This window comes from Amphiura filiformis, chromosome 7 (assembly GCF_039555335.1).
Source record: "Amphiura filiformis chromosome 7, Afil_fr2py, whole genome shotgun sequence".
NCBI classification, from domain to species: domain Eukaryota; kingdom Metazoa; phylum Echinodermata; class Ophiuroidea; order Amphilepidida; family Amphiuridae; genus Amphiura; species Amphiura filiformis.
Genome location: NC_092634.1, coordinates 65,696,330 through 65,722,549, shown reverse-complemented (window position 1 = coordinate 65,722,549; position 26,220 = coordinate 65,696,330). Strand labels below are relative to the sequence as shown.

Genomic DNA, 26,220 nt, shown 5'->3' with positions numbered 1-26,220 from the left:
TAAGCCATTTGGGAAAAATGACCGAAGTCAATCAGAATAAAAAGCACCCAAACACAAAGGATGGGCAGGATTCAACTTCTATGTCTTGCGGATGTGGTCCTTGCTCACCGTCATGGGCTCGTCGACTCGCACACCCCAACGTTTTCGTCGTTCACGCCGGTATCATGTTTGCTCTCAACATTATGGCGAGCACATACCTTGGTGGCGCAGTTTCATCAATCGAACGAGCTTTCAAGATTTCGAGTTCTACTGCCGGTGCTTTGCTGATTATCGACGATGTTGTTCAATTGTCGCTAATCTTCTTTATTTCATATTTTGCACACAATGCTCACAGACCACGAATCCTTGCAGCCGGAGGTATGTAAACAAAGGTATGAACTGTTTCAGCTCCAATGTCATCCCATCATTTATAATAGTAATAGGTCGAATCATGCTTCATCACTCAGAACGCAACTGACCAACGCACTGCAGGACTTATTGTTCTATTGTTTCCGATTAGAGCGCGGACATATTGGAAAATATTGCCAATCAATATTCATGAAAGTGTATATTTTCAAAATTGGGTGACATGTGTTTGGCAGGTGTGAAATACATCTGTCTGAACGTTTTAATTACGTAACGCATAAAGGCTATAGCCCAGTATGATGTGCTTTAGAAAGATGGGAAATTTCTTTCAGTAGCAAATTATATTGCTTTTAAAAGCTAAAAAGTTGACGCCAAAACAAAAGCTCATGGGCGAAGTTCAGGCATGTAAAAATCGAACACTTAAACCAGGCGACTAAATTTCACACCTAAGTTAACACCAGGATTTAAAATAAAAATATAGAATCAAGCATTATTGTTTTCTTCTGATATTTTACTGAAAGAATGAAAATTATTGTGTTTTATTTAGCCGAGGAAAATTCGCTCATTTCAACCCCCGAATTCGATCGGTGCATAGCCTAATTAAAATGACTTAGTGAGTATAACACTAGCCACGAGTGACCACAACAGTCCACGCCATTCGGCAAGAGATTCTAGAATGCGTGCGTTCAGATCCAACTTGATTTTGATACTTCACAATAATATTGAATTAGTATGAAAGGTAGAGTATTTATTTAAATTCTACTTACGCCTTTTTAGTGAAAATAAAAGCTGGAAAAGACGGTAAAATTATATAGCGTGGGTTCCAGGCCCACCTCTGCCGAACATATATATAAATTTATATATATTAAATTTCATTACAGGGAAATTGAAATGTAGGAATTTATGTATGACGTAGGGAGGAGTGGCTAGTGACTAGCGTTCTGAGTGGAATAATGCCCGGGGAATCAGTGCTAGTATACCGTAAAATTCCGTCTACAAGCATGCCTCTAAACGAGGTTTTTTTGACACAAGAGACAAGAGGCAGACACTCTCAACAAAAACGTTATTTGGAGTTTGAACAACTATATTACTGATAAAGGCGGCTGTACAAACATGTATATTTGTAAGACCAATCTATTGCAATGTTTTTGAGAAGAGTATTGGCCTTTCATATCTTTCGTTAAAAAAACCTCATTTAGAGGCATATATGCTTCTAGACGGAATTCTACGGTATAGTTATTTTAAAAGTACAATAACACAAATCAACACAAGGTTCCGTCCTCAAAATCCTACTCCTGAGGATATGCATGAGGTGACACGGTAGCTGAAACAGAGAATGGGTTACTCCAGTTGAAATCAATCCATTCCCTATGGAAGACACAGTCTTAATATCCCGTATATACTTAAGGGTAGACTCAGTATTGTTGGTCGAAGCAGCCAAAATATCTTTCATTTTTTTAGTCAATATATTTTAAGTCAAAGTCAATAGTCAAAAATAACACTTTGATGTTTTGCAAAATTTCATTCTTTCAAAACTTGCTTGATTTATTGTTGTTATATGTGATGCGATCAAGTAAAGTCAGTCGGAACTCGGCAATAATACATTTATCCTATTGGATAGTAAAAAGCATGTACAAAGCTGGATTTCGCAGAAAACCCCATTGCAATTGAACAACCAGTTCCAAAGATATGAGCAATTAAAGAGTTTCCAAAACAAGAGGAAACAAAAGGAAAAATTTCCTTTGTTTGGCTATATCTCAAAATCAATATTTCCGAGTTCCGACTGATTTGGCTTGATCGCATCACATATGAGTTTTACAAAAGTGTTGTTTTTTCCAGCCCTCTTTACAACATAACTCAAGAATCACAGGACCTACAAAAGTATGTGATATTTAAATTCTTCTACACACTCGCTATGAAATGATTAATGCAATTTTGCCGAAGCTCACTACCATTTACAAGATGCTGTGAACTAACAAATCACAACAGGTTAAAATAGTTGCTATAACCTTAATGAAATCACCCATTCAGGTAACCCCATTTGAAATTCACACTCCCTGTTTGGGAGATTTAGATCATGTCTTCCATAGGGGTTGTATGGATTTCAACTGGAATAGCCAAATAACAGTAAAGTGCTTTATGTGTTTGTTTGTTATTTTGTTTGTGTGTTTTTAAATATAAGTTTACAGCGTAGATAAAGTCGAAACTTGACAAATCTTACTTGAACTTTCAAACTCGCTACGTCTGGAATGGAAACTCCAGAATTCATCAGGCATCTGAGCCGCTGGAATGGTCACGTGATAGACGGTTAGGTAATATCTTAATGGCCCGGTCCCTTGCAATCAGAGTCCCCTTTTCTTATTTAGTGATAGCTGTTCAATCCGCTCCCAGAAGGCGCCCTTCATCCCTCTCATATAATATTTTCCCTCTTGTTCCTGAATCACGTCTTCGTCAATTGTTACGATATCATATAATTACCAATTTTAAAAGCGTCTGCCACTTAGACTCAATTCGAAGCATCAAATGGTGATTACAGTCATGCATCTGACCTCTCATATAATGCATTATGAACCAAATAGACACCAACTTGGAATTAATTTTGGGGTTTGTAACATGACGTTTCTGTCGCTGTTAGAGGTTGCTTTAAAACCCAAGCGCCTGCACCCAGGTAGTAACCGGCGAATGAATCTGGCTTCCTTTGAACAAAAGAACACAATTTGTAAAGTGTATGGTTAAATCAACGGTTCAACCAGGGAGTCGGTGTTCAACTGGCGGTTGGGTTTTAACACTGACCGTAAAAGATTTTGCGATTATATTGTGAGTGCACAGCAACAATTTCTCCAATAGGAGGAATGAAAAAGAATTTTGTCTCAGGAGACCGTGCTTATAAAATTCGTATTTTACTGCATAATTTGTTTCCATGTTTAATGGATTTGTTGTTGTTTGCCATGTGGCCGAAAAAAAAAGTTGGTCAAAAATACAATTTTGAAGAGAGAGGGGTTTTAACAGTGCAAAGCCTTTTTACTTCAAAAAAGGGGGAGGGCAAACCGCTGTGTCTTTTTCCCATTTGACAATGAGCGCAAGAATACCGTTAGTCTACTTTGACCTTCAACATGTATATGGTCCTGTGTCACAACCTCGGGTACCTTTGTGTTACATAGTAAAAAAATGAAATGGTTCATACATTTTACCTACACATCTCATTTGAAGTGGTTCATCCTTCTGAGCATTTTGACACCTTTTTTATGGAAATCGGTTAAAAAATGAGAGAGTGCGGGCAAAAACAATCACAAAGTAGGGAGGATGTAACCCCACCTCTTTTTTCCACATTTACAATCATTCTGAGCAAGTATTGGTCTTTTAAATGAACTTTTGTATTTATTCACTTGGTTTAGATGTCTGGGAGTTCATTTAGACATTTTTATACTAGATTCAAATTTTTAAAGGGGGTTTTAAATCAAATTTACAATATGAATCCCTCCCCTAATCCTCCTCCCCTAATCCTCAGCCACCCTTGGCACATTTCATGCCAAACGTCATAAGAAAATAATTGAAAAATATTTGAAAACAGGATAAAAACATGAGTAATATAGAATAAATTAGCCTCAATTTAAGACCTAATTGAATCTTCTAAGTGAAGGAATACTCAAGAGACAGTGTTTTGAAATCCAAACTGCACATCAAAATGTAACAAAGCCACCTTTTTGTGTACCCCAGTATATGGCACAGGATCATATACTAAAGTTACGTATAGTTTTTTTAGGGTTTTATAATGTTTAATACATGTTCCAGGTTGAAAACATCATGAAAGGTTGTGAAAGACTTGTTTGGGCCCTGAACATGTATGAAACATTACCAAACTATTCGAAACTATACACAACTTTAATGTATACATGTTGAGGGGCCAAGTGGATTTACGGTCTTCTTGCGCTCATGTCTTTATTTGCTCCTAAGACAAATGTCCTTTTTTATTTGGTGTAAGGCACCACATCCAATTTGGTCCTATAGAACTATCGGTGCCCGATTAGGTACCGAAGACTCTTAACATCACTCCCTGGAGATGTAATACATTGTATCAAGCATAATAATTAACATTTGCATAGTGTTATTGTTTTTCATTTAAATAAAAACGAATACACTGTATAAATGTTCAGGATACGATAAAAAGTGTCATCGGTACCTCTTGGGCACCAATAGCGCTATAGGGCCAAAAAGATGTTATACCTAACGAATACCTTGATTATTATTTCTATATATAGGTACAATCTATGGGATTGGCTTGTTGATAAGTGGCATGCCTCACTATGTGACAGAGCCATTAGATCCCGCATCCATTATCTTCGGAAGTGACATGTTTCCAAGGGGAAATGGCCTTTGCAGTGCCGCTACTGGTTTCATGAATGCTTCTAGTTTTAATCCATGTGCTGGCAGTGATAATGAACGTGTACGCTCTATAGCATTGATGATTATTGGCAGGGTTATATCTGGTGCCGGCTCGGCGTGTATTATCCCTCTTATATTTTCCTATCTGGACGACGGGGTTAGCAAACAGCATCTTACTACATATACCGGTAAGACTACTGTCTGTCCAATTAACTTAGAGATCTGTTTTTTATTACTTATTTAAATATATGTTTTCGAAAAAAGTCATGAAAGAAAAGTTGTTAGTGACTTTCAGACCTAAGAATATTTCTTGTTCCAAAGATATTTGATATACATTATAACCACACATCTATTGAAATTTAAGCAATCTCACGGCAAGTTTGAAAATGAGCCGTGAAACGTTGGTTACCATTTACCAAATACGTATATGGACTGTTCGATGATTTTACTTCGAAGGTAGAGGTCCTACGGATGTAACAGTTAAATGAAGGAAAACCATTTTCGATCAATACGGTATTCAGGTAGATTGTTGTCACTCAAGGACAAGCAGAATACGCTGGCGAAGTTACGTAATAATCGGACTAACTACCATAGCAATAGGTACAAACAATTTTTGATTATATCGCGCTGCACTACTACGTTCTTGCGGTACCTCTGCATTGAACCGTAGATGTCAAAGAAATGCTAATCACTTGCACCTGTAAGATTAGTCTCTTTGAAAAGAGCGGTATTGTATTCAATCTATTATATGATTGAAGACAGGTGATGAGTGCAACCTGCTTGTAGTGCAGCGCGGTATATTCAAAATTGTTTGTACCTATTGCTATGGTAGTTAATCTGATTAATTACGTAACTTCGCCAGCGTATAGCATTTATTGTATGTCTAATCGCCGTAGAGGTGACGTAGTTAATCGGGTTAACTACCATAGCAATAGACGATTACAATTTTGACTATATCACCCTGCACTACAACGTTCACGCGGTACCGATGCATTGAACCATAGATGTCAAAGAAAGGCTGATCACTCGCACCTGTTAGATTAGTATCTTTAAAAAGAGCGGTATTGTATTCAATCTATGTGTGCTGACATACACAGGTGATTAGTGCAATCTGCTGGTAGTGCAGAGCGATCTATTCAAAAATTGTATTCATCTATTGCTATGTATGGTAGTTAATCCGATTATGACGTCACCTCTACTGCGAATAGACATACAATAAATGCTATTCTGCTTGCCCTTGAGAGACAACGACCTCTAAATGATCTACCTGTATACCGCATTATATATCTTTATTTATCATGTTGAAAAGGGTATAGTGTTATGTATTATGTGTTATTGTAATATTGTGTTATAGAAATTGAAAAAATACATCCAGAATTTTGATTAGCCCTTAAGTACTTGGTTCAAATCGTGAATCAGTTGCAGCGGCCTATTTTGCTGATCAATATAATTTGCCACTTCGTGACCTCGATTTTAATCGCCCCTACCTTTGAAATGGACTTTCCTTTCAAAAGTTTTTAATCATTAGGAATAATTGTATGGTCCCGTTCTATTTTTTAATATGACCAAAATTGAATTATCGTCGACATGAAGAAAAACATTTTCTAAATTATGTTACCAAAAATCTTGTTAGGTCCGAGGTCCACTAGAATATTTTCTTTCATGACTTTTTTTAACCCATATATTTTTCCAAATAAATAATAAAAACCGAGTCTCTAAGTTAATTGGACAGACAGAAGATATATATTCGAATCAAGTTCGGTAGTGACGTTGGTGCGTATATGCTGGTCGTAATATCGAATCGCGTGCGTAAAGTAAATCGCGCAGAGCCTTCACACACGCGTACAATTAAGGGCAATGACGTAGAAAAACATAGATCGCTGAGCTCGAACTGGTACGTTGCCGTTTCATTGACAATCACACACTGAATAAGCCATTATGAAATGAATGGACCTAACAAAATCAGCATCAAATGCAATTAAATAAGACACCTCAAGAAAGAAGCTGAAAACACAAAATGTATTGCCATTTGTGAATGCAAGTTTATTTCCGATGACCATGATCATACTGATCATACCAGACTACAATCAACATGTGCCAAGTACTCAAGCTCATGGCACACGGTTTGGTCATTAAAAGACAATGTGTGAAAATCAATAAAATTCATGCGTGTGCATTTGACGATTGTTTTACTATTCTTTAAGATTAACATTGTGAAATTACAGTATTTGTGCTTGTGCACTTGATGATTCCTTTCTTATTCTTTAATTGTTGCATTATTGCAATTGCAAACTTATGTAATTTTTGATTGTGACTTGAGGATTGTCTCTTTTTGATGGAATTGTGAAATTCCAACATTTCAAATTGGAATTTAAAATTATCCCGTTTACTGGATACAATGTGCTTGTGGAGAGCCTGAACATTGCTTAACCTTATTACTTTATTTGCTGAATAATGAACTTGTTATAAACAAACTGACCCATCCCAACCCTCCAATATTGACTCGACATCCTATTGAGCACCGTACTCGACCGTAACTCGCTGCTCCTGAAGCTCTCAATCTGGAATAAAGCAAACCATCATAGTTAGAATATGTACATATCAACGTAGATAGTCATTCATAACGGAATACACCTTACATAGGTACACTTTCCATGCATCTTGTTATACCAGTAAATGTAAATAATTGCCAAGTACATCTACAGGCTCAAGGCATAATTGCATATAATTAGCCCATCATGGACTACATTTAAGGCATTTCACAAAGCCATATCTTGCTTTGCCAAGTACATCTACAGGCTCAAGGCATAATTGCATATAATTAGCCCATCATGGACTATATTTAAGGCATTTCACAAAGCCATATCTTGCTTTGCCAAGTACATCTACAGGCTCAAGGCATAATTGCATATAATTAGCCCATCATGGACTACATTTAAGGCATTTCACAAAGCCATATCTTGCTTTGCCAAGTACATCTACAGGCTCAAGGCATAATTGCATATAATTAGCCCATCATGGACTATATTTAAGGCTTTTCACAAAGCCATATCTTGCTTTGCCAAGTACATCTACAGGCTCAAGGCATAATTGCATATAATTAGCCCATCCTGGACTACATTTAAGGCATTTCACAAAGCCATGTTTTGCTTTGCCAAGTACAAAGGCTCATGGCTTGCATATAAATCGCCCATCACGGACCTTTCAGGCCTGTCACAATGCCATCTTTTTGCTTTGCCAAGTGCGTAGGCTCAAGACATGTGACTAATTAGATCCTCCAAGACCTTATTAAAGCATAACCTGTAAAAAGGAACAATATGATTTAAGGCAGTCGCAATTCCATAACATTGCTTTACCCAGTATGTAGACACAAGGGTTGCATAAAACTAGTCCATACTGAACATTATTCCTCCCGAAATATTACTTGAAATAAGAAGTATATACATTCCCTGAGTATAGCTCAGCCTTTAAAAGGCCAACCACCCAAATCCATGGCTCCATCTTTACATGAACTCCTCCAAACCACACAGATTTAATTAACCACTACCTCCAAACTGCCGGCAAGATAGCTGCCTCCCAGAGAAAATATATGGGAGGGTGGGAGGAAAATTACAAACTGCTTCTTGTCAGCAGCAAACTTGTCCAAGGTGTTGATACTCCAACAGCATTCACAAAAGTGATTCTATTTCCAAGCAGCCTGCCCAATGAAGATGCCACATGTGTACATGTGGCACTTTAAAATTTTCCACCAGGCAATATGCAAATTAGCTCATCACCTGATGAAGACTGCTGAGAATCAATAATAGCCCCCTCTAGAGATAAAAACCCATCCAACCAGAAAGTCTGAAAATAATCCTTGAGGGCTCTCTTTAACTCTATGTAGGCAAATATGCATGTGCCTAAATATAATTAAATAAGACACCTCAAGAAAGAAGCTGAAAACACAAAATGTATTGCCATTTGTGAATGCAAGTTTATTTCCGATGACCATGATCATACTGATCATACCAGACTACAATCAACATGTGCCAAGTACTCAAGCTCATGGCACACGGTTTGGTCATTAAAAGACAATGTGTGAAAATCAATAAAATTCATGCGTGTGCACTTGACGATTGTTTTACTATTCTTTAAGATTAACATTGTGAAATTACAGTATTTGTGCTTGTGCACTTGATGATTCCTTTCTTATTCTTTAATTGTTGCATTATTGCAATTGCAAACTTATGTAATTTTTGATTGTGACTTGAGGATTGTCTCTTTTTGATGGAATTGTGAAATTCCAACATTTCAAATTGGAATTTAAAATTATCCCGTTTACTGGATACAATGTGCTTGTGGAGAGCCTGAACATTGCTTAACCTTATTACTTTATTTGCTGAATAATGAACTTGTTATAAACAAACTGACCCACCCCAAAAAGACGCTTTTTGGGCCCACCAATGTCGCCCAAACTGTCTGTAAGCTTACCGCAGCATCCAATGTGGAAATACCAAGGCCTAAGGTTGAAGGTGGAAAAACTCACAAGGCACCTTTCAGGTTATTGACAAACAAGTCTAATCCAAGCGTGTCCCAATGAACATTATCGCCCCTAAACAAATTCTGCACCCAAAGGGATGGATTTCCGGATGGCCAATGGCCTTGCCACCTGCCCTGAGGAAGGGATTTTTTGCATTCCTGTTCACTTGCGTCAACTTCCAACCCATCGTATCTACAAAATCTACAAATTTTCCGAGGGAATATGCAGGACCAAATGAGTTGGGTAGGAGGCAAAAAATCCGCACAGAAAGAGAAAAGGTTGCTCACCATATAGTGAAATGCTTTACCTGAACTGCTAATAAAATTCAAATTGTTGCACCCAAGGTGAAAGACAAGCAAGTCGGGGACGTCATCTGAAGATACTAGAAGCTCCTGCAGATCACCCCATTTAGGCTTCCATGCAATATAACATATGCATATCCCATTGCCTGAATCGGTTGGTCCGATATGCCTATTTGCCCAGCAGTTGTTGCTGCACCAATTCGAAGTGAATGAGACTGAAATGGATGCTCTTGAAAGTGGCAAAATCTTTTTAGATTGGGAGGCAACTTCCAAGTACTTTCCCATAGCATCAGAGGTTTTTAAATGCTCTTGCACTTGTGGATTGGTCAATGGTCATTCATTACAAACAACAATGACACAGTCAACCGTCAACCTTCAATGACTTTCCAAACAACAAAAGACTCTTCCTTTCCCCAACATCAATTGAGTAAATTATCAAGCTCTCTTCAAAAAACAACACATAGCTCTGGTGTAGCCGGAATAAGCTCCAATCTTCTAAAATCAATTATCTTCAAAATAAGCGTTACTCTCACCCACATCTCTAATTCCTCAATATCAACCAGTATTGTGCCCACAAAACTAAAAATTGCTAAAGTCACACCCATTTTTTAAAGTATACGATTGTCACAATTTCTCTAATTATAGGCCTATATCAATTCTACCATCACTATCAAACTTCTTGAAAAAGTCATTTATAATCGTATTTTAAATTTTATTTCAACCCATGATATTCTAAGAGCTTTATTGCAAAATTGCCGAAAACCTTGATAAAAAGCAACACGTAGTAGGCATTTTCCTTGACCTCAGTAATTAGGCATTCGATACCTTAAACCACAACATCCTTTTGAACAAACTCGATCATTATGGTATCAGAGGTCTGGCCAATACATGGATTCGAAATTATCTCAGTGATTGGAAACAATGTGTGGTATTGAATGAAGCAGTTTCTCCTCTCACTAATATCACCTGCAGAGTTCCACAGGGGTCAATTCTTGGTCCCCTCCTCTTCTTATTATATATTAATGACCTTCCCCTTTGTTCCAAAGTCCCACACTTTTTTCGCATTAAAATCACCATCACCTCGAATCATTATTAATGCTAAGCTTAATTTAATATCAAATTGATTTAAATTAAATGTTCACTCATGCTTTCAGAAATAAATACAATAATAAATCTGAAACAAATATAAAAGTACTAACAGATAGATAACACAGAATTAAATCTGGTTCATACTACCAAATTTCTAGGCCTACTTATTGATGATAACCTCAGCTGGAAATCCCACACTATACACGTCACTAAAAGTGTGTCAAAATATAATGGTATTAAACGTGAAGTCCGCCCTTTTCTACCGGAGGCCTCTTTGCAAACCTTATAAAATACAATTGTCCTTCCCTATTTAACTTACTGTGCAATTGTCTGGGCAGATAAAAACAACTCAATCTGGATTCTCTTTTTCTCCTACCACTGACCCACTTTTCGTCCAATTAAATGCCCTTAAAATCCATCATGTTCAAATTTCAAACAGCAATTTTTATGCATAAACTTCATTACAAAATGCTACCAGATAACCTCTACGACAACTTCTTTACTACTAATGAAGACATCCATACCCAAGATACCAGACATTCTAAAGACTTTCACATCCAATTGTCTCGAGACAGCAGGAAAGCACAACAACGCAAAGAATAGACTCCGCATTGCCCCACGATCATGAGGACCATTTAATACCCATAAGCTTATTTATAATAATTTCACAATCTCATAGAAATTAAGACTATATTGAGATAATAACAGAATTCATATCAATTAAACAAATTATATACATTGAGATAATTAATTGCAGCAAGCATTTGGAATTATTGATTATCTTCATATAAATCAATAAACACACAAATTATTGGAAAAATGTGTACAAGCCAACCATACAGGCTGGACAAACAAAAGTTGACTTCTGAATCACATTTAACCAATTTCATCTTAAGCAAATCTTAAGCATATCTTAAACAGATACATCTTTGGATCAAACAGAGGATTGGATTGGAAAACAGCATTTTTAACCGCAATTAAATAATTAGAAATCTCCAAAAGAATAAACAATGCCAACACTAGCAAACGAACATTTTGTATTCAGCAAGATCTGGCATCAATGCTTAAACCATTTACTGATATATAATATATTAAATCCACCGTTATTTACAACCAAGTAAATAAAGATACTCCAAATAAGCAACAAGCATTTATAACCCTGGTATAAAAACGCAGTAGAAAGGGAGGAAAGCATGAAGGCAACCAATAGCCCACTATAAAACGCAGTAGAAAGTGGAGACAATCTACTGACGAGATTCTTCAGGTTTTGAAGAAACTCCACCACCCTCAATAAAAACGCAGTAGAAAGTGGAGACAATCTACTGACGAGATTCTTCAGGTTTTGAAGAAACTCCACCACCCTCTATAAAAACGCAGTAGAAAGTGGAGACAATCTACTGACGAGATTCTTCAGGTTTTGAAGAAACTCCATACAAAGCAATCAATAGCCCAATAAAACCAACAAATACCATAAAACGCAGTAGAAAGTGGAGACAATCTACTGACGAGATTCTTCAGGTTTTAAGAAACTCCATACAAAGCTTTCAATAGCCCAATAAAACCATTCAATACCATAAAACGCAGTAGAAAGTGGAGACAATCTACTGACGAGATTCTTCAGGTTTTGAAGAAACTCCATTCAAAGCAATCAATAGCACAATAAAACCAACCAATACCATTAAACGCAGTAGAAAGTGGAGACAATCTACTGACGAGATTCTTCAGGATTTGAAGAAACTCCATACAAAGCATTCGATAGCCCCATAAAACCAATCAATACCATAAAACGCAGTAGAAAGTGGAGACAATCTACTGACGAGATTCTTCAGGTTTTGAAGAAACTCCATACAAAGCATTCAATAGCCCAATAAAACCAATCAATACCATAAAACGCAGTAGAAAGTGGAGACAATCTACTGACGAGATTCTTCAGGTTTCGAAGAAACTCCCCCACCCTCTATAAAAACGCAGTAGAAAGTGGAGACAATCTACTGACGAGATTCTTCAGGTTTCGAAGAAACTCCTTCATTATTAACAAAAGCAAAATGAGGTATACAATTGAACTCACCATTTGTGGGGTTTAACATCCCGTCACTACTGTTTGGGCGACATTGCCCTAGACCACAGGAAGGCCCTGGATTTTGAGCTTGGGGTCCTGTACTCTCGGAAACTCGTCTTTGAGGACTGGCAACTCGAAGAGACTGGTGCTGAGCTTCTTCAGTCCCTTGCCGCACAAGTTGGAATGGTTCCTCAAGCTGCGGCTCCGCCATCTGTCTCCGTTGTTGACCCAAACTTCTTCCTTGTCGCACTGGCCCACCGACAGCTCCGACCACGTCTTGCTTTCGGCATCCTAGGATCTACAAATGAACTGAGACACACGCTAGCCATTAGCAAAATTGAACTTGTACACCATTTGGTCATACAAAATCAAAGAAATACCACCTTGGTTCGCTGACAAGCAGTATATGAATTGCAATCATAAAACCCTTGCAATATAAACTATAGCATTTTTTATTTATTTATTTATTTATTTATTTATTTATTTTTCTTCTTCTTCCTGAGCGAAGAGAAGAAACTTAACCCAAATAATATGACTCTGCATGAATAGGAAAAAATGTGCTGCAGCAGGATTCAAACATGTGATTCCCATGTGGGAGCCCTCTCACCACTGCCCCATCTGCCCAATAGCTCAAGCGTAAAAATACAACAAAATTTAAGCACCCACGGCTAAACACCGTACCATGCTCCCATAACACGCATACTATTCTCTCTCAAATTGGCTACACAGCAGTGATAACGAAATGCAACGATAATAATTTACTTTCCCCATGTATCACAAAAAAATTTCAATTCAACCTACCAGTATTCCAATTACTGATACTGAGGATCTCTTCTCTCTCCACACCGTACTCGATATCCGACACAGTCAAAATTCAGAAAATCTTCTATCTCCACTCAGTCAACGATGAAAAAATTCGAAAATCTTCTATCTCCACACAGTCACCGATGAAAAATTAAGAAAATCTTCTATCTCCATGCAGTAACCGATGAGAAAATTACAAACTGCTTCTTGTCAGCAGCAAACTTGTCCAAGGTGTTGATACTCCAACAGCATTCACAAAAGTGATTCTATTTCCAAGCAGCCTGCCCAATGAAGATGCCACATGTGTACATGTGGCACTTTAAAATTTTCCACCAGGCAATATGCAAATTAGCTCATCACCTGATGAAGACTGCTGAGAATCAATAATAGCCCCCTCTAGAGATGAAAACCCATCCAACCAGAAAGTCTGAAAATAATCCTTGAGGGCTCTCTTTAACTCTATGTAGGCAAATATGCATGTGCCTAAATATAACTAAAATGGGAATTGAATTTACTCTAGCATGTATGGATTAATAAAATTAAATAAATTACTTGTTTTAGCATATTCAACTTTACTGTGTACCATTTTTTTATCAAAAAATTGCTGAATAATAAAGGCAAGCACGCTCCTAAATCTAGTTCATTCGCCCGTTGCCATGAGGGCTCTACAGGAACGGCGACTGAAGGCGAAATTTCGCAAAGTGGTAGAGTTGTTTAGCGTGGCAAAACTGGTGATATACCAGATTCAGGCGTGCTTGCCTTTATAATTCAGCAATTTTTTGATAAAAACAATGGTATACTGGGAAATTTAATGCGTTTTAATAAATGATTTGTTCAACTTTGTGTATTTATACAGCACCCAAACCGTTACCCAAACCTGCTTCACAGATTCGGCGAGCAGGGCACTCTATCCTTTCTACCTCATTGATTAAGGGTGATTTGTGGGCACGCATGTAGCGCAAGCGCGAAAAAGCATTGACGTCAGTACCGAACTTGAGGTGAACCAAAGAATAGTGTCTTGTCATTTTTAAGCACCTATCAAAGTTCAGAGTGAAGCTCTAGATGGTGATATCCAGGTTTCACCCAGACCTCTCGGTGCCGATTTTTTTTTATGTCATGACTGCGACTCCTGACCTTGATCGCTATACAAACATTACAAAGGGGGAAGTGGTAGGCCTATATAAGCCACAGACGACGACAATGGAAGGTACATTTAAACTGTGGCCAAATCTCAAGTAAAGAATTTCCTGTACTCTGTCAAACTGTAACTACCTAAAATAAATTAGTACAAGTTTGGAATTGAACGTGAACTTCTCGTTGACCAGCTCACTTACAACAATTTATTCCGCTGCACTGAGATACAAAAGAATCTCATTTTGCTTTTTACAAGGTTCAACCCAAAGAACAGCTCATCTCAGTGCTTAGATTGTAATTAGCCCCAAACAGCTCGCTATTATTCCGTAGTGGTGTGAATGAAACAAGTGAGGTGAAGTGCCTTGCTCAAGTGTATATCACGTTAGCGCTGCCAGGCATCGAGCGGAAAATGTGTGGAAGTTTTTACCACTGCGCCACTGTGCCCCTCCTAATTTCAGTGGCGTAGCGTCATAGGGGCATGGGGGTGCCCCCAATCGATTGCAAAATTTAGAAAATCCCATAGGAAAATTACCGAAAACGGCTTGTGCCCCTATCAGACACGGTGCCCCAATCATGCCCCCATATGACGACCCACGCTACGCCACTACCTAATTTTATTACACAAACTAACCTTATCCGTTGATCATTCACTTCTGTTTCAGCAATCGTGTTCGTGATTGGATCCTTAGGTGCACCAGCAGGCTTTATGCTTAGCGCGCAGACGACATCCTTCTTTGTTGACTTCGACAGGATTCCCGCGGAAACCATTCCCGACATTCCTCAGTTTGATCCACGGTGGATAGGAGCCTGGTGGCTAGGATTGATAGCATGTGCATTCCTATGGATTTTGGTATCGTTGCCAATGTGCTTTTATCCAAAACAAATGCCGAGGTCGTCAGGTCAAAAGTCAAATGGTAGTGGAGTTACAGAAAAAACTAACGAGGACAAGAGGCCTGTCTTCAAGCAGTTTCTGCATCACGTTGTCGGCGTTTCAAAAGGTAAATAATCCTGAAATTTATCATCGGTTCGAAATTTGTCAACCAGGGCTGGAAAAACCTCATATAAGACCCCAAAAAGGTTTGTGTCAAAGCTCACGAGTGGTTTGAAAACAAATGAGAAATACGATATATTTCCCCCCAACTTTTTTTATGTTAATTTTCCGGAAAAAACTAAAAAAAAAAAAATTGAAATAAAAAAAATCCGCATTTCTTTTTTTCCAAATGCGCGCGCAAGCTTTGAGAAATACTTTTTTGCCTAACCAATCTACTATTCATGCAAATTAGGAATGGTTTAGCATGCAAGGGTTACTTTCGGCATTTATCGGCAAAGTCCGGAATCGAACGACGATTTCAGTCTTTAAGCTTAAGCTTTAAAAAAGTTTCAGCGCGCAGGAGACCTTCTTGGCTCACGTTATTGGCACAACGCACTAGGCGTAGAACTCCAACAAGCTCGCACTTTAACCGAGCGTCGGACGCATTGTAAAACGATCCTGAGTTATGATATTTTACCTTCCATGGCGGAGTCAGTATTCTTTGGTTCAAATCTCTTTGCTTTTGTTTTGTCACTTTAGCTCTCAAGCGCATGGTCACCAATGTTCCGTTGATGTTTTTGTGTGTGGGCTCCTTCGTGGATATTGCATCTGTAGCCGCGCTGGGTTCTTTCCTCATTAAGACTCTTCAAGTTCAGTTCGTTGTTAGTGTAGCAGTGGCTGCCCCAATTTTCGGTAAGTGACCTAAATCTGAGCGAGCAGGAGGATGAGACTGCACAGGGTTAAATATCGGGACCTACAATCAAGGAAAAAATAGTTGGCACACTTGCACTAAACAATGGAAATGCGTGCCCTATCAAAATTGGAGAGGCGAGTGAAAGATGCATGCAATATATGTGAAGTACAGACTCCCCTCTATATTTCACCCTTCCCCACTCCCTATCTTTCAATGTTGGAGGGTCTCACGGACCTGTTGACAACATGGCTTGGTCCATCATTGAATTGGGGGAGCGGGGACCGAGATATACTAAAAGACAGGCAAATTAAGTGTGCCAACCTTTTTTCGGGATTGCAGGTCACAACTTGTCGAACTTGAGAAGAGATGATGTACCACCAACATGACCAACGGCTATTTATTTGCGAAAGTAAAAAGCCACGTCTGTTATTGATATCCTCATAATTATTGCCTCATCCGTTACTTGTTGTAACTGATTTACTATAGAATAGTTCCTATACCATGTTTTTTGTATTTATATTTTATCATTGATAATATGTGACCAAACGTTTATTAAATGCCGAGAAATATACTGACCTATGTCAATTCAGATCGTAGATATGATATACCACTTGTGTTAATCGTGACCTTTTTCAGTCGCAATTCCCGGAGATCCAGTTCCCTGATTTGATTTCATTGGCACAATTGACTCCTTTACATACAATACATAATTATACTTGTCAATTAGCATTTTGTGCAAATTAAGAGTAGTTTAATATCACAATTGAATTGGATTCTTTTTAATGGAACTTTTTTTAATGGGCTGAAATGGGTATTTTCAATGCAAAGTCTACTGACGGAGGATTCAAGAGGGCGCTTTAACCCCATTTGCCGCAAATTTAAGCATGCTTAAAAAACAACTCAAATATTTTTAAATTGTTCTAAAGATACAATGTTCAGGTGTATAACTTCTTGAGAGGGGATTTGTGTTTCTTTTACAGGTGCTATAGTTTTTGTTGCATCTATAATTGCTCAGGCGGCATCGGCTTTCATCTGTAGGAAGTTCAAGCTCGAATCTTATGGATGTGCCGTGTTAATCCTCGTAAGCAATATATGTGCCGCCTTAATGATGCTTGTACTTATCTTCATCGGGTGCAGCAATCGTGGAGTAGCGGGTGTGAATGTTCCCTATACGGATTTATTGGTTACTGGATCTGCCAGGTACGTAAAGACAAACATGCCATTCATGCTATTAGCGCTGGTCTCGGTCCCAGCTGGTTGTACTCCCTCGTCACTAGTCTCGGTTTGAGCTCCGTTAAGGTGACAAAGGAGCACAAACCGGCTTGGACCGAGACTAAAAGAAAACAAGCGCGCTTCTTCCAGGCAATTTATATTTGAGCCAACATGGCCAAGGCTGCACTAATATGATTAAGGCATTTTAGTCCGAAAGGAACCTTTTTGTGGCATATACTTGTAATATTAAAAGCGACATGCATTAACGGTACACATTGTGCACACATAGACTACCTACACGAGCTGATAAATCATGGTCGTAGCTCTCTCTTGAAAAAAATACAGAAACCTAAGAAAAACGAAGAAACAGCAAGCACAAAGCGAATCGAGGGGTCAGTAACACAAAGACGTAATTCCATTTTTTTTTACAAAAATGAGATTTTGATATCAACAATTTCAGAAACAAGAGGACTTTCCAATAAACACCTAGAAGTAACTCCATTTAGCGCCCCATTGAAATCAGTGTCCAGTGAAACATAGACTTAACTACATAAGTCAATGTGGACAATTATCTTTAAACTCATTTTTCCCATAATGGCCAAAATGGAGTTACGTCTTTGTGTCACTGACCCCTCGAAATATGAACAGAATATTATACAGCTAGTTATTAATCAGAGGATGATTTAAGCACTTCCCAGCAAGTCTTGCGGTTAGCACAGCTGCGTGAGTGAACATGACACCACTGCCCGCCCACTGCATACACACGTGCATGGTTAAATTTGAATTTGGACAGATATATTTACAGTAAAAACACCTTTGAAAGGTTGGTCGATTTCACATTTTATGTTATCTACAGAAGGTGTGAATGATCCTTCGTGCATACATCACTTTAGATCTGAAATCGACCAACTAATAATGACACACGGGCAATTCTAAAACAACATCTTTTGCACAGAGTTCAATGGGATTTGAAAAGTAAAGTGGCTGTTGAAACTCTAGTGATAACACTTTTACAGTGCATGATGGGGCTTCCTTAAATCATCCTCTGGTTATTAATTTAGCAATAATTTATAACAAAATTAAAACCTATACGGTTTGTATTTTTTCCAGTAATGAAGTTCATATAGATGGCTCATGTAACGCTGATTGTAGTTGTCCATCCGAGATATTTCGACCTGTTTGTGGTTCAGATGGACTTACCTATATATCTCCGTGTCACGCCGGGTGTACTACTAGCACTGCAGACGGTTCTACTGGCCCAGGTTTCCTCGCTGAGACCAATACCGTAAGGTTTTCCTGGTCATAGGGGGATGTCATTTTCTTCAGAAGGGGTGGGGGTCATGAATAGGTCGGTGACCGGAGTAAATTTTTTATGACCCCCCTTATCGCGGGCTAAATTATATTACTACCCCCCTATCTCGGCTCAAAAAATGTATGACCCCAACCCCACCCGCTTACACAGACTGATGACAAATTATTCATCGCCAGAACCAAGGCCCGGAGCGTCCCAAAACTTTTAATGCGAAGAAAGTGTTTGGAGCGCATTAAAATTTTGATCGTAAGTGTAAAGAAGCCGCGCGAAGCACGCAAAAATTTGGACTCATATAACTAAAGATTGTGCATACATTTCGATAGTAAGATAAAAGAATGCGCGCGCAGCTCGCAAAAATTTTGGGTCACCAGCCCGTAATAATTCTATACCCCCCTAATCTTGGTGTAAAAATTCTATGACCCCCAGTATATTCATGACCGAACCCACCCCCTTCCGAAGAAAATGACAGTTCCCCTAAATATATCCAACCGGCAGCTTAATTCGTCGGCTTCATTACATAGTGGCATACAGGTGGGCCACCGCGAATAAACAACTTTTTGAGAAAATCACAAATCTTAGCTATGTATAAATTGGCTACAAATAAAAAATTGTACAAACGTGCGAGATATAAACTAAATCACGTATTTAATCTAATCATACATTAGGTTTCACTGCCAAAATAGAATTGATCATGTCTCACCTAGCTCCTTTTTCAACCAAATCGATGTTAATAAGTCTTATAGTGAGGGATCAACATTTAACCACAAATTGCCTCAGGCAAAACTCACTTCCTGGGAACTAAATACCACGCAAGGTCATTTTTATGTAACTCATTGACCCATGTGTGCTATATACTGCCTCTAGCTATAATGACAGTCTGGTGATCTGGCGAATTCATTAACAGATACTAACCTCAGGAGGGAATTCAATTTTTATTCAATTATCTTCAGGTAGTGAAACGTAATGAAAAAATAAGTTTGAACTCAATATCACTTTTAATGTGAGCAAAAAACAAACTCCTCCTTACCATCGAATGCTTATCGTCCACCCTAATCACGGGCAAGATTATTGGCCAAAATAACCGCAAGAATGGTTCTAAGATTAACCAAAGTTATTTGGTTGCTTATTTCCCCTTAGTAAGATGTGTTGGCATTTCAAATTCACACCGTGTCTGCATACAATGGCTGTCAATGTGGACTCCCTCGTGCATATTTATAGTATTATAATAATAATATCTCTTGCAGGGCACTAGGTTGGCCTATTAGTATAGAGATTCGGCAAACTGACAATTAATGTTTCCTTTAGACGACGAAAAACTTCAATGTTCTACGGCCCCGAGCGATTTTTAGGCTGGCAAAAACCTGAAATCTAATCTTAGCCTCCAGAAAACAAACAACAAACAAAAACAAAACGCCCGACCGGCTGAGCCTACTTTAAAGACACGTCCGCCCGTAGAATTTTATTCTCATTGCGTGAAAAAAGGTAAGTTCAAGCGGCTGAGACATTAGATCGGACGATGTTAAATTAGATTCGTTTAATAAAACAAAAACAAGGTTGTCCTCGTTTTCAATCTGATTGTCTCCCTTATGACTTGTTTTTCAGACTTACAGCAATTGTCACTGCATCATGCCCGATGTTTCCATGGCAACTGAAAGTATCCCATTAGGTACTGCGACTTCCGGGCAATGTTTTGGGGACTGTGACACAAATAGGATGTTAACTACCTTTCTGGTTCTGGTATTCCTTGGTATAGCTTTTGGAACCATGGTAGCTAATCCATTTATTTACATAACTTTGCGGTGAGTGGCGACGATCGATTAATACAATTTGGTTTCGATACTGGCATTAAATTTATATTTGTACACATTGAAATCTATATAAATGAATGTTTGGGAATCTAAAGAAATTACTTTTTCATCCGAAAATCATTTTTGACAAGGGAAGGTTGGCAAAATAGTTACGCGCAGTCAAGTTAGCGCGGTTGATGGGCAGCAGACTTCAGTGCGAGAAGTCCTGAGTTCGAGCCCCAGTGTGGTTGGCATATATTCTCGTTAAAATAATTGCGCTAACATGAATATCCACTGGATATGGAAGAAGCTACCTTATTGTATCTGTTTATACGTGTACGTTACTTGGGGAACCGATTCTGGTTGCGATGGTTATTTGTGGATAGACGAGGAGACTGCGCATATATATTGAGCTGCGTCCCTAAATGTTGTAAAGTAAAATCTGTAAAGTGTGCTGAGGCCTGTGGGTTGGCATCGATGCACTACAAATCCTCAAATTTATTATCAAAAAGGACAAATAGAACGATAACAGTCAAATCATGCAAAACATGTTTCTCGCTGTGCTGACATAACATAGGTTGACAATTCCAACTTTCTAGTGTGGGGTCCAAGAATGCAGCATATATTGCATGAGTGATTCTTTGGCATGTTCAATGGGAAAAAATATTCTTTTCACTTAATGCTGTAAATGTTTCTTTAAAAGCATTTAGGCATTTCACATAATTCATGACTTTGTTTGTATATTTTTTGGTTTTTCTAGAGTTGTTGACGAAAAAGACAGATCTGTTGCTTTAGCTTTAAAACAAGTTATCTCAAGTGCACTAGGTAAGTGCAATATGATTTGATTATTAATGGGATCTTGGAAAATATGGCCTCAGATTGAACTTTCCATATTTTATTTAAAGAAATAAAACGAATGAAAGGAGCTTTGCAAAAATGAGGCGATGGTGGTCATGATACCATACATTTTGACGTTGATATTACTATGCAACAATTTTTCAAATCAATCTAAATTTGTAAACACGTAGTGCACCTTTTCCAGTAATTACTCGGGGAGCTAGGACCACTTTCTGTGCACCCCCACAGGACCAAACCAAAGCAACTTTTTTAGGTTCCTGAGATGACCCCAAAACATAATCAGGATGTTCCCAAAAATATAAACTGGCCCCAAGGGGGGTAAAAGGTCATGGAACTTTGCATAGGGTCAAAAATTGTGTTAAAAACCATTCCAATGTATTCCCCTAGTCACAAGGATTCAGAAAATGTATAGTTTGACCTATCTAGGACGTATTGTTCTTGAGTTATAACCAAAAAGGTCACTAAGGTCACATTTTTTGCCTCTATAGGGGTCGAAAACAACAAAGTGCTCCGATTTTGCCAAAAGAGGTGTCAAATTGTTCGTTTTAGTTAAACAAATCAAATAAGGATAGGATTGTAATATCTTGGATGCTTCGTTACCTAGGTAACACAGCAAAATAGCTCAAGTAGGCCCTACCATTGAGGCCTATTGACCTTGACCTATTTTGCTGTATTACCTAGGTAACGAAATATCCAAGATGGTGCAATCCTATCCTTATTTGATTTGTTTCATCAAAACGAACATTTTGACACCTCTTTTGGCAAAATCGGAGCACTTTGATGTTTTCGAACCCCATTGAGACAAAAACGTGACCTTTGACCTTTTTGGTTATAACTCAAGAACGGTACATCCTAGATAGGTCAAACTATGCATTTTCTGAATCTTTGTGACTAGGGGAATACATTGGAATGGTTTTCAAGACAATTTGAGCAAGTTTGAAATTTTGACCCTATGCAAAGTTCGATGACCTTTTACCCCCCTTGGGGCCAGTTTATATTTTTGGGAATATCCTGATTATGTGTTAGGGTCATCTTAGGAACCTAAAAAATTTGGTTTGGTTTGGTCCTGTGGGGGTGCACAGAAAGTGGTCCTAGCTCCCCGAGTAAATCTGATATACGTGAGTATACTGATATCGCTGCAATGGGCTGTTCCACTAAAAATCCACACCCACACTACCCCTGTGGAAAATGTTGGAAATATCTTTCACAGGGGGAGTATGAATTTCAAATTGAATGAACAAATTAGCAGCTCCATTTGAAACACATCCTCCCTCAGTAGAAGATTTAGGTTTAATCTTTTTCAGGGGGTGTATGAAATTCAAATGGAGCTGCTAATATGTTCATTCCGTTTGAAATTCATACTCCCGCTGTGGAAGATATTTCCAAAATCTTCCACAGGGTAATGTGGATTTTAAATGGAATAGCCCAATATCAGTGGTGCAGGGACGGGTGATACTGGAAGGGTAACATTTGACAGGCATACGTCCCCGGGGATACGTCCTCTTCTCTTCGCTACGCTAAAGTAGGGACTTTAAAGTGCTTGATAATAAGATAAAATGGGTAGGCCATGGAGTTATGAGGCTAGGGGTAAGATATTGTTTACCACCACTCTGTGAAGCGAGCATGAGTTGACGCGCACAGTAAGAAAACCCGAATAATTTCCGCCTTATATAAGCCGAACAAACTTTATGTATTGCCATGTGAATCAAATCGTAACTTAATGAGGAAAAATGTGACGTATCATGTCAAAAGGAGACACTTTTGGGCAGGTTATCAATTTTGAGGTTTTTACATATCTTAAATATAGAGATATTTCGCTCCACAATGCTGTTTTTCCCAATGAAATCGGACATTCCTAAGCGAAGATATTGAGTTCGTAAGTTATGGTATTATAAAATTGGAAATTAAGATATCGGTCTTTAAAAATATTATTGACTATGTTGAGAGTAGGAATTACCTAGAAAAATGTCTCAAAAAATACAAGATGCGAGTTATATCCCGGTCTGAAACTGTCAGACAATATTTTAAACAGTAATAACATCACAAAGTCGCAACAAACCCAAATTGTGAAAAAATCTCCCCGGGCAGATTTTTGGCTATTTCTCCATTTACGATCATGCCCAAAAGTGTCTCCTTTTGACATGACACGTATTTAATAGTGTTGCAACAAATCTGTCCGAATTTAATTTAATTTCGCACAGGTTCCTTCCCAACTCCAGTCTATTTTGGGGCAATCATCAACTCGGCATGCATATTTTGGCAACGTTCATGTGGTGAACGTGGTGTATGTTGGCTGTATGATATTGAAGCATACCGTATTGGATACTTTGGGACTTTGTTTGGACTGCGTATTTTCTTCATAATATGCATGGTCGTTGTTGCTGTAGCTTTGAAACGGCGAGCAAACAGTGCTGATAAGGTACCGTATGTCTCTCTTTCTTTCTGTCTGACCTAACGGTGTTTTCACTCATATATTGAGACAAACGAAGCTGACACACAAGAGTAATTAATAGTATGCGTTCTATAAAGGGAATCCCAAGGCTTGATATAAGGCGTGTCATTTTCGCCCCATGTGCATAATTTCTGCCTGGAGGGGGAAAACACCCAAAACGTTAATTTTGATATATTATTGCTCCTGACCCAAGAAGGAAATAAATATAGTTGCGATTTTCTTACTCATTATATCATTTCCTATATAGATCAATGTTTTAATATTAAGAAATACACTGAAGTTTTTTAGTTCATTGCCTAAAGTTTCCCCCTAATACTTTTTAAAATAAGTCCAAAAATACAAAAGGTTTGTATTAGCCCTATATTTGTTTTACACATGCGGACCAATTTATAGCGTCACACGTCATTGGGTTCAGTCACAATGGTTAATTGTGTAAGAAAAGAGGCCGTTTTAAAAGTTGCACCTGAATCCATAGCTGTCAGGTTTTCTTTAACAAACACATGGATAGACCTGGCCTACTGTATTGTTTGAGAGCTGACTCCTATAGACTCAGATACAACTTTTAACACTGTTTAAAACGGTCTCAGTCTTCTTTACATAATGAACCATTGTGACTGAACGCAATGACGTGTGACGCTATAATTTGGTCCATATGTGTAAAACAAATAAGGTTACCCATACTTTTTTACACCTTTGCATTTCGTCAAATATTTTTCGATTTATTTTAAAAAGTATTTTACGGGGAACTTATAAGTTGTGGACCCTATAGGAAAAATATAGCTTCCGCTACCCTACTTGCCTTAAACAATAAAAAAACATAATCTATGAAACAACCGTTAAGGCTTTGACTAGTATTTCAAGACAAATGGCCAACATTGTCCCAATTTCGATTAATCTAGTCACAATATTCAAATGTAGAGTTGTTCCCTTTAAAATCCACAAGATTTTCAGGCCCCCTCTTTTTGCATCAGCCCCCATAACAAGTGTTTGTGAACGGTCCCTTACCCCTGTGGATGATTTAGCTACAATCTTTCACAGAGGGAGTATGAGTTTTGAATAGAATAGACAATTGCGTAACCTGCTACTCACTCCATTTTGTGAAAGATAATATCTATATTATAGGTAAAGCCATTATACAGGGGGAGTATGGGTTTCAAAATGACAAATTACATTTGAAAAACATACTCTGTGGAAGATATATTTCCAACATCATCCACAGGGGTAGTGTGGATTTCAACTGGAATAGCCCAATTATATCGTATTCTTAAACACTTGTGAATGTTCTTGCAATCTTATTGGTTCTTAATACCCGTGTGATATGACACGATATCACACACCATAGCGCGTGCGTGTCGATGCGATACGCTATTTGAACCAATTGGATGTGCATAGCAACAACAGGACTGATCGATTCTAAGCCCTGGGTAATTCCTTGTAAAATGTAGGATTTAATTCAATTAAAATATGGTATACTTATGATTAATATATTTATTTGAATTGAAGTGTTTAAGACTGAGAATAAAGAATATATCGTCTCATATAACACGCGACATCATTATTTTTGGCGTAAAACAACTCGGCTTCGCCTCGTTGTTTTACTTAAAATAATGATGTCGCCCGTGTTATATGAGATGATAGATGCACGACAGCGGCTAAAATAATACCTTTATTCTCTAATTATTTCCAGAATATGCAGAATGATGGTTGGGACAACCAGGGATATGAGAACGACGGCACTAAATTAGGCGTATTGAACACTGCCTAGAAATCACCCAGAGATATCTTGATATCAGATGGAGGCTATTCATTCTACTATGGACAAAACACTGCAACATTTGGCGATGTACAGTTGCTGTAAATCTGAACAATATGTAATCTGGTGTTGTGTTACTATTTCATTCCCCTACTACGTGTTCGCCCGCCATGTCGAATATTACACAATAGAGTTTGGGAATTCAATCTAATACGCTACTCAAAGAGTAGAAGAAAGAAAGAAACAATTACAGAGGTAAAGAAAGAAAGAAAGAAAGAAAGAAAGAAAGAAAGAAAGAAAGAAAAAGAAAGAAAGAAAGAAAGAAAGAAAGAAAGAAAGAAAGAAAGAAAGAAAGAAAGAAAGAAAGAAAGAAAGAAAGAAAGAAAGAAAGAAAGAAAGAAAGAAAGAAAGAAAGAAAGAAAGAAAGAAAGAAAGAAAGAAAGAAAGAAAGAAAGAAAAGTACATAATAAAAGGAAGGAAAAGAAAG

At 38.0% G+C, this 26,220-nt stretch overlaps 1 protein-coding gene across 1 annotated transcript; it reads left to right on the top strand.

Annotated features, from left to right (window-relative positions):
- LOC140156436 (solute carrier organic anion transporter family member 5A1-like) lies at window positions 1-25,990 on the top strand. The gene is made up of 10 exons (XM_072179385.1): window positions 1-357; window positions 4,605-4,916; window positions 15,298-15,633; window positions 16,206-16,358; window positions 17,340-17,559; window positions 18,682-18,856; window positions 20,486-20,682; window positions 21,431-21,495; window positions 23,730-23,947; window positions 25,668-25,990. Exons 1-10 carry the CDS (start codon window positions 18-20, stop codon window positions 25,743-25,745), a joined length of 2,094 nt encoding a protein of 697 aa, XP_072035486.1. The 5' UTR covers window positions 1-17; the 3' UTR covers window positions 25,746-25,990.
- The last annotated feature ends 230 nt before the right edge of the window (window positions 25,991-26,220 follow it).